At 38.3% G+C, this 10,249-nt stretch overlaps 1 protein-coding gene across 2 annotated transcripts; it reads right to left on the bottom strand.

The window, feature by feature from the left end:
* Positions 1-5,341: 5,341 nt before the first annotated feature.
* On the bottom strand, positions 5,342-9,802 carry LOC147433692 (pentatricopeptide repeat-containing protein At2g03380, mitochondrial-like). Of its 2 annotated transcripts, XM_086490327.1 has the most exons (3): positions 6,580-9,802; positions 6,369-6,493; positions 5,342-6,258 (listed from the first exon to the last, which is right to left on the bottom strand). In XM_086490327.1, the coding sequence occupies exon 1, from the start codon at positions 9,676-9,678 to the stop codon at positions 6,838-6,840; it is 2,841 nt and encodes a 946-aa protein (XP_086346453.1). In that variant the 5' UTR covers positions 9,679-9,802; the 3' UTR covers positions 5,342-6,258; positions 6,369-6,493; positions 6,580-6,837. The 2 variants fall into 2 exon arrangements, with proteins under 2 accessions (XP_086346453.1, XP_086346452.1); XM_086490326.1 differs by having other exon boundaries at positions 6,369-9,802.
* Positions 9,803-10,249: the final 447 nt, after the last annotated feature.

Here is a 10,249-nt window from a genome sequence, read left to right as displayed (position 1 = left end):
TATACGAGGGTTACCCTGGGATTAACTTAGGGAGTTTAGTGTTAATTAAATTTTCCTAGATATTTATTAAAATAGCACAAAAATTTAGCAGGCTTGATTTTCAAAGCACAGGTATTGGGAGAGGATATCTGGAATTGCCAAGGACTGTTTTAGCACCAAGGGGCGCCTTCTTGTGGATGGGGGCTGCTTGAACTCTACTTTACTTATTTCAAAACATGTAGCACTTCATTCACATTGCAATGATCAAATAGTATATCGACTAATCTTTATTTCAATAAACATGACATACAGTATTCCAAGAAAACTCATGGTACATACAATGACTGATACAAGAAAACTAATATGTACAAGGACATCAACACTCCTATATAAAAAGCCTATGCACCATGGATGGGTCGGATACAGGATCACAAAATACAACATCTCTTGGCCCTCTAAAGCTAGGGCTTACACCCATAGGTCTAATTTTTCATGGGTAGACTATGGTAGTCCCTTGATCAAATACCCATTGGTTTTGTGACACTAAAATACCACCATCTATTGCCAAAGTTTCATTTGGATCCTCTAATCCTATGAAAAAGTATATTTCAATTACTTGAAGCTCCTCAGTCCACTTGAGTTTTTTGAGATTTAAAGCACCAACTCTCCGGCATCTATGAGAAAGACTCCACAAGACCTTCCCCAACTAATTCCCCAAGTGGGTGGGAAAAACATGTAGTCCAATAGCTTCATTACACTCTTCCGTACTGTGTATCTTCAGGATGTGCAGGCTCCCATAAACATGATGTTGAATACCAAAAACTTACGGAAGACCTGATAAAATTCTTCGTGACATATAGGGACAATATTTCTCTTTTCTCTTTCTCTCTCACATTTCAATTACACGCATTTTTTATTTCTTTTGTCAAAACCCAATTTTTCTTAATATCTTAATGTTTTTTTTTCCAAGTCCAAAACCTTAATTAACCTTGCTCTGATACCAATTGTGAGATCCTCAACCCACCAATACCAAAATTGGGATGGGATCCTTGATAGGTCTCTAGGCCTATTTAAATTTAGAGTCTCTAAGTAAGAAGGGTCCACGGAATAGACCTTTACTATTGACAATGGCTTGATTCTATAGCCCTATAAGAAGACCTACTCCTATCTCACAGCGGAAATGAAACATTTTAAAAATCCAAAACTGTTTCAGTCATGTAACTTCCACAATTTGGGCTAAGTTAATTTCAATCAACACTTTTTTTCTCCTGACAGATATGAGAGCACAGTCGTTGGTGAACTCCTCTTTCAATTGGAGAAGTTTTCTAAATGTTTTTAGTGCGCGAGGATGGATAGTTACCTGACTTATCGGGTCCACCCGTCCATGATTGACAATCTTAGTCAATCCCCACTTATCACCCCGCACTCATACATGATTCTTTTGTTTCCTAATTACTACCACGTATTTTAATATTTAAATAATGGATTCATTTTTAACATTTCTACATAGTAATTCATTAAAACAAGTCATGAAATCCAGCATTAAAAACAATCTTTTAGAAAACATCTTTAGACTTAAGACAATGACAACCTCGACACGTACTCCACTTATTCCAAAAACACCTATACATGGGTAAAACAAACAACACCCTTCTTTATTCATAATCCGGGATAGAAACCCATCACCCAAAGTTCAGAGCGTCTATAGGCCAAACCAATTGCCCATGCAACCGGACCACTCTTTGGAGAAAAACGGTATCCTAAGTAGTATCCACAAACATACACATAAAGGAAGTATAGACTCCACGTACGTGCGGGAAACCCTCATCCATGGCTGATAAACCATCATTACTCATCACTTGAAGTGAAAATATTCCAAAGAATCAAAGGTGTCTTGAGACAAGCTGTCTTAAGGATGACCAATCATTCTTTCCTAAATCAACCAACCTTAATCCAAACAATTTCTTCATAACTTACAAACAAGTACACATTGGTTTCTTGAGAGATGTCTTCCGTTTTCAATCAATTTTACTTTTTCTAATTCTTTACTTATTCTTTTATGTATGCAATGTTAATATTTTGAAAAGAACTTGAATTGTTCAAACTTAAATTATAATAAAGATCCACCTGGGATTGATCGGACATTTCTTGCAACACTGGATTCTAACTGCTCTCATCAACAAACATACTACTAATCCCGGCCTCGTCATCATGCGACGCTCTAGCTCTCTTGAGAATACTACCCTCATCATCAGATTGAGGATTGACTCGGATCTTTTTTGGTGTCATGACTTCTATCTTTATAAAAAAAAGGACGTCTATTTATTAAATAAATCATCAAAAAACTTAATTTAACCTTCATATTCAGTTTAATTCCTCTTTTCACTCCAACTAAGATTAAATTTATAATCCTACACAGTAATTTCTTATTTGCCTATATGAGTAAGATAACTTCATTACAGCTTACTTAAGGGTTTTCTAAACTCCCTTAATTTTTTTATAAATTTTTGTATCTTTTTTCTAATTTTTTTCTTTATTAAACTTGATATCTGCTTATTTTTTGCTTAATATTTATTAGATTCATTAACTCTTAAAAGTTGAATTTTCTCAACTTCATATCAATGGTTTATACTTCTAGTCATTTTTTCTAATAACTTTTAACATTAATTTTTATTTATCATAATTAAGTTTTAACTTAAAATAAGAATTTTGATCTATTATAATTACTTAAACTAATTCACTAATTATGCTATAATTATCACAATTAGATGATCTTTCCTAACTCTAATAATTATCTTGTAATATAAACTTTTTTAAAATTTTTAACTAAAATTAGTGTGTTTTGACTTAATTAAATAGCTAGATTAACTTTTTGGCCATAAGCTAATTATCACGGTTTATTTATGATGTATAATAACTTTGATATTTATCTAATAATTATCTAACTTGATTAAATAATTTCTTTTTTATTTTCAACTAAAATCAATCTGTTTTAGCTTAATTAAATAACTATATTAACTTTTTGATCATAAACTAATTATCACGTCTTACTTATGATGTTTACTAACTTTGTCAATTATCTTATAATTATTTAACTTGATTAGTTTTTTTTTCTTTTATTTTTAAGTAAAATTAATCTATATTGGCTTAATTAAATAGTTAAATTAACTTTCTACCATAACCTAATTATTACGGTTTACTTATGATGTTTACAAACTCTCAAAATTATCTTATAATTATCTAACTTACTTAGTTATTTTTTTTCTTTTATTTTCAACTACAATCACTCTATTTTGACTTAATTAAATAATAGAGTGAATTTCTGACCATAAGCTAATTATCACAGTTTACTTATGATATTTACTAACTCTCTGTAAATTATTTAACTTGATTAACTTTTTTTTTCTTTTTATAACTAAAATCAATGCGTTTACGCTTAATTAAACTGATTACCTTTTTTATCATAAGCTAATTATCACGGCTTACTTATAATATTTACTAACTCTGATAATTATCTTATAATTATCTTACACGATAGCTAATTTCTTTCTTATATTTTCAAATAAAATCGATCTGTTTTGACTTAATTAAATAGCTAGATTAACTTTCTGTTAATGAGATAATTATCATGTGTTGTTAACAATGTTCTTTAACTCTAATAATTATCTTGTGACTTATTAAGTTGTTTTACTAAATTTTTCATGAGGTTTATAGTTAAAAACAACTAATTGTCTAAATAATTACAAAAATTAATCAAAAAATTATGATTTTTAGCTTATTAACAATATGATTGAACTCTGATAATTATCTTAAAACTAATTAAGTTTGTTTAATATAATTCTCATTAATTAAGGTCAAATTTAATCAATATAAGTCTTAAGTAGAATTAGTGATTAAGTAGATTATTAATCTTCATTAAAATTAAGTAATCATTAAATAAATAATGTTTAATGATAAAGAATAATCGAATCTTCTTTAATTAATAAATTAATTTTAAAAAATTAGATCTAAATTATTAATTAACATAAGTTAGCATAATTACCTCGCATAATCACTTAGATTTTGCTCTCTTATTGATCTCTGAAGTATCTCTCACACGAGAGATTCTTACCAAAACTCCTAGTCTGAGTGAAAATAAGAAGGCTAAGGTTCTATTTATAATTTTTCTCACAAGCTCTCCCAAGCAATCTGACAGTCACTTGCAGCTCAAGCAGCCCCCATCCTCAAGAAGACGCCCCTTGCTACTAAAACAGTACTTGGCAAGTCTAGATACTCTCTCCCAGTATCTGTCTACTCTGAAAATCAAGCCTCTTAATTTTTTGTGCTATTTTTTGTTATTTTAATAAATATTTGAAAAAATATCTAAGGGTTATAATGAAATTCCTAAGCTTTATTGATTACTAAAAACCTTCCAATTATTTTTAAAAATTTAAGTGACAATGAATTTTTTCGAAGGGATAACGGTGTCAGTTTTTACCCGAATTCAGTTCTGGTAGTTTCTAGCTATAGATTTGTTGTGCTTCAGATTTAAAAAATACCAATTTTAATCGCTTTGGAGATGATGTTTTACCTGTTTATACGTCCAATGCTTTCTTCTACAGCTTAAAGTTCATTTCCCTACAACTAGAAAGGTAGAAACCTTACAAGCGTGGTGCGAATTGGCTCGTGATAGAGGTGGCGAGCAAAACACCAAGGCTAAAATTTGCAAAACATTGACTAATCTGCAAACATTAGGGCTGATCTGCAAAACGCTAGGCTGATGCTAGTGCTAGCTCATTTGATGTAAAAGACTAGACTGATACTCCTTATATCTGGTAGGTATATTGTTTAAGAACCCCCAAGACTTAGATAGGGCAAACTTGGAAGACAATAAACTTGTTTAGGCAAAGTTTCTGGGTGAAATTGTGACACATCTACCAACCTAAGAATCTGAGGAATAGCTCGTTGGATTCCTCTAACCTAAAACTATATACACATCATGCAAAATGCCCACCGCAATGTAACTAACATCTATCAAAACGCATAGACAAACCGTTTATACAAGAGGGTTCCAAAACAAGAAAACCTAATCTAATGGACTCGTTCGAACATGTACTCGTTCGAACATGTAGGTCCTACGAGGAGGCTCACAAAATTGCCCATACTAATCCTCCTAGAATTTTAGACATTCCTATCTAGAGATATGTACAAAAGTTGCTCTGGAAGTCGATCAAGCATGTGCACGTGGCACACAATCATGTGCGCATGACAAAATCAAGCTTCACATAGTGTGCTAAGGATTCCTACGGATAGTGCACCTTGGAAGCACATCGATGAAAGATGGCTGGATTTTGTACAAGATCCGAGGAATTTACACCTCTGCTTGGCTATAGATAGCATAAATCCATTTAAATAGTGATCAACATGTTACAATGTATGGCCATTGTCATTGTCAACTACAATATTCCACCATGGCTAACAACTAAGAAAGGACATTTATTCTTAAACTTAAGCGCGCCGGGTCGGAACGAAGTGAAGGACATGGGTGTATATCTTTGTCCCCTCCTTGAAGAGTTACAACAACTATGGACAGGCATAGAAGTCATGGACATGAGCCGATATGCAAGTCGACGCAATGCAAACATTAGCGGCATTCTAATGTGGACGATGCATGCCTATCCTCGTGTGGAGAATGCTCCAATAAGCATGAAACCCCCTCACCCCACGAAGCATGGTTTCCTCATCCAATTTGCTCTTGGGTGGTTCAATCAAATCCCTTGGTAAACTACACTACACTCCTCATGTGTTGCAAAAGCTGGAACGAAAATCCCATATAAACTAAAATCGTCTGCAAAGACCATTACCAACTGTCAGGTCCTTTGTGGAGTTATGCTGGGAACAAAGCCTTCATATGCACCCATAGGCCCGTGTCACACTGGGACACCACCCGCCTTTCTTTCATGGCCGGTGGCCAGCCCATGTTGCTGTCATGGTAGGTTTAGTTCTATTTCTATAACCCGCAACTTTTACTCAACGAATCACCTGGTGAGGCCTCCAGATTTCGAAACGTATGAGCTGCTGTCGCTACCTCACTTTTGGAAGATGGCTGCGCTCATGAAAAGTTTGGTGGGGTGTTGAGGCAGGCCATTTGACAGCCAGCGTCCACCTTTTTTGAGGGAAAATAGTCATCCACCATCTCAGCATGGCCACCTACTGCCCGCATGCCTTAGTTAGCATAGCTATTTGTGCCTAGCAGTCAGTAAAAGCATTGAAATCTTGAGGGGACATGTAGTCAAAGTCCTGTCAAAGTTTTTGAAGGTAAAATACAGTTATGAACCCAAAATGAGAAACAAAAACAGTAAACTTTTAAATACTCAATATACTTTGCTCAAACCTGTAGCAGCCATTACCATGTAAGTCCAGCAAATCGCTCTGCAAAAGCTTTAATGAGGATAAATCCACCAATCTACAAAATTGCGCCTTCATTTAGCGTGTGCCCTATTCCTGGATCCATTGTAGCGAACCTGCAGCACCACTTCAGGTCAAACCAGGAACAAATCAAAGGAAGCATCTAAATATATGGTTAACCAACAAAATAATCTAAGAGAAGTTTCGATTTACCTGCATGTGCAACAATTTGAGAGTGGCTCAACGACCTACTTGGAGGACCCCAAAGCACTGTAACATGGGACACAACCCAAATAGCTGGGATGGGGAGCGGGGGACTGTGGCTTAGAGGGGAAGCTTGTTTCCACAAGAGGGGTTCGAAACAAGGGACGGTATTGGGACGAGGGGAATGGGAGGACAGTGGGGGCAACAAGCCCAAAAATGGGCATCCCTTGTTACTATGCCCCATGACCAGGAATTATCCCTACCATGTCAGCCTCCCTCTGAGTATAAACATAACGGTTGCTCATCGCCAAGGTAATTAAGCCCACTGTTGTTTGCACAATGCTGTCGTCTGGCCCTCTCCAACTCTGCACTACATTCTTGGAGCCCAGCATCCGCATAAATGTTAGACATGAGAACGTAGGGAGTGCTCTGCTCGGGCTGCAGACTTACAGCATTCTTGAATGCCTTCTCTCCCAGCTCTAGATTACCCCTCGTGCAAGCACCTAGCAAGCCCAACCAGAATGTCACATCAGCTTGCATAGGCGCTCTCTCTAGAAAACTCTCTAATCTCTTGAAGTCCCCTGTTCGACCAAGCAGATCCAAAAGGCAGCCATAATGTTTCATGTCAGGCAGTACTCCATAATCCAACCTCGCAGATTCAAAGAACTCAAGACCATCAACCACAAGGCCGGTGCGAGCACAAGCTGAGATTATTTTTATGAATGTGACCCCATCAGCTATGGTGCCCATCAGTCTCATTCTCTCAAACATATAAAAGCTCAATAAAAAGTTTCCATCTCCTGCATGACCAGCAATACACGCATTCCACGTTGTCAGATCAGGCTCTGGGATCCCTGAGAAAACCACCTGTGTGTCTAACATGCTAGAACAACCCCCATAAGCCGAAACTAGTGTGGCTGCAATAGAAGAATTCTGATCATAACCAGCAGAGATAACCTCAAAGTGAAGGTGCCTACAATAATCAAGGCTTCCCGTTGCACTACAAGCTTGCAGAATGCGGGTCAAGGTTACATGAGTTACCAGATGTTCTTGCATCTGTCTATACAGACGAAGGGCATTGTCTTCTTGCCCCAGGTCTACATATGCTGAAACCAGTACGTTCCAAGACACAATGTCACGCTGTGACATTGAGCCAAACACAAGCTCTGCATCAGTCATGGAGCCACACTTGCCATACATGCCTATGAGAGAGTTCCCAACAAAGACGTCAACTGACCAGAAATAATTTTCGCAATCTGCATGTAACGCTAGTCCAATACTCAAAGTCATCCCCTTAGTCAGCAATCCCTCTTCAGTGCATGAGTCTTCTTTCTCTGCTATGGAGACACAGGCTTGTAGAAGGATCACAAACGTGCGCTGGTTTGGGGTCACACCATCCTCTAGCATCTGCCTATACAGCAGCAATGCCTTTTCCGCAAAATTTTGTTCCACACAAGCTGAAAGAAAGGAATTCCATGCAGGAAGATCACGATATAACATAGAACCAAAGACAAATTCGGCTCCATTGATATCTCCACACATGGCATACATGCTAATCAGGGTAGTACCAACATAAGTATCAGAGACAGCTCCATTCTTACATACATCTGCATGGAAACCCCGCCCAATCTCTAAAGACATCACCTTGACCGACTGCCCCTCAATAACAAGAGCTTCTTCCTTTTCTGCAAGTTTAATACAAGCAAGAAGAACCATAACCACAGTCCGCTCATCTGCAATTGATGTCTCCTGCATCTGCATATATAGAAGGAAAGCTTTCTCTACTAGACCCTGTTCAACATACACTGAGAGCATAGCATTCCACGACATGATTGTGTGCAGAGATGAACAAAACACATGTTCTGCTTCTGCAATGGCAACACATTTCCCATACATGGTCACAAGCGTATTACCAACAAACACGACTGATTCAAAACCCTCCCGAGTGATATCAGCATGTAGAGCCTGGCCTATCTGTAAGGCCATCGATTTAGGACTGTTTGATTCAAAAGCCTCTTCCTTCTCTGCAAGTAAAGCACATGCTTGTAGCACCGTGACATATGTTGTTTGATCTGGAGTGACAGAGGCATCCTGTGAACACACATAAAGCTGTAAAGCCTTCTCTCCCTCATCCTCTTCTACGTAAGCTGAAATTATGTTGTTCCACGTAACAACATTGGGCTGCAACAGAGCACGAAAAGCATGCTCAGCTTCTGTAATGGCATCACTTTTACTATACATGCTAATAAGGGTACTGCCCACAAATGCATTGGATGCAATACCCTCTCTCTTAGTGTCAGCGTGCAATGCTTTGCCGATCTCTAGAGCCAACTCCTTGCTCGATCTCTCCAGAACAAAGCCTTCGTGCTCTGCAAGAATGGCACAAGCTTGAATTGCAGCAACATACGTCGCTTGGTCTGCACCCACCTGCTCATGGCACATTTGTGCAAAAACCCTCAGTGCCTTCCTCCCTTGGGCTTCTTCAATAATAACAGCAAGCATTGCATTCCATGAAACTATAGTGCGCTCAGGCATGGATTCAAAAACACATTGGGCGTCCAGGACTACCTCGCATTTGCCATACATGCTGATCAAGGTGTTACATGCAAAAACATCCGAGGCAAGGCCTTTCTTCAAGGCATCTGCATGTAGTTGCATGCCCGAGACTAGATCGGGTATGGCACCACAGGCTTTAAATAGGGCAACATATGTATAGTTGTTGGGCACAATACCATTCGCCAGCACACGCTCATACAGACACAGCGCTTTGGAGGGGTGGCCACGGTCAACGTGAGCAGAGATGAGGGCAGTCCAAGAGAAGACTGAAAGAAAATGGGAGGCCAGATGTGCCTCTTCTAGGGCGCCACATCTGGCAAGGGTAAGGACCAAGTGGTCAGTAAGAGAGCTAGTGAGCGGAACCCTGTGGTGAAGAAGGTGGGTATGGAGGCGTTGAGCAGCAGGGAGGGCCCGCTGATTGCAGCAGGCTTTGAAAATGGAAACGTAGATAGGCGTGGGAAGAGGTTTCTGCAAACTTCCCAAGAGGTCCAAGGCCTTGTCCAGCTCCCCTTTTTCGCACAGAGTTCGCAGGATCGCCCTGGTTCTGCACATCACCTTGAGAGTGCATCATTGCTGAGGGTGCTGATCGCCCTGGTTCTGCACATCACCTTGAGAGTGCATCATTGCTGAAGGATGGCCGCCTTTCGGGATTTCAAGAGGCCTCCCAACTATGCTTTGCCAAAGAAATTTATTGATATGGTTTAATGTTGATACGGTTGAGTATGGATGCATAATTCTTGCTAGTCATAAACAGGTTGTTTATAGTAGGTTGTAGATTAGAGAAATGTTAAAATTAACTTGGGCTCCTTACCTAGTCGTTGCGTAGGCGTCTCATCCAAGTGTGCAAGGCAGAGAACCTTTTATTTTTTAGCTACATAAAAAAACCATGTAAGAGTTAAACTTTTAGTCATAAACTACAGATCTTATATAGTGCACATCATACAAAAGTGCTATATAGAAGTATGGTGGAGAGTCTCACTATGTCTCCCCAAAGATTGTAAGGATCGAAAGTTGTGCCATGTCCCATAGTTTAGTTGTGTTGTCCAAGCAAACACATAGACATGGAGATTTGGATGCAAATGAAGAACCTTTAAAACTAGTTGACACAAAGTTTTGTCCACTG

This window comes from Adiantum capillus-veneris, chromosome 19 (assembly GCF_014529385.1).
Source record: "Adiantum capillus-veneris isolate H3 chromosome 19, ASM1452938v2, whole genome shotgun sequence".
Lineage (NCBI taxonomy): Eukaryota > Viridiplantae > Streptophyta > Polypodiopsida > Polypodiales > Pteridaceae > Adiantum > Adiantum capillus-veneris.
Note: the sequence above shows the minus strand (reverse complement) of the source record. Positions and strands in the feature narration are given on the sequence as shown.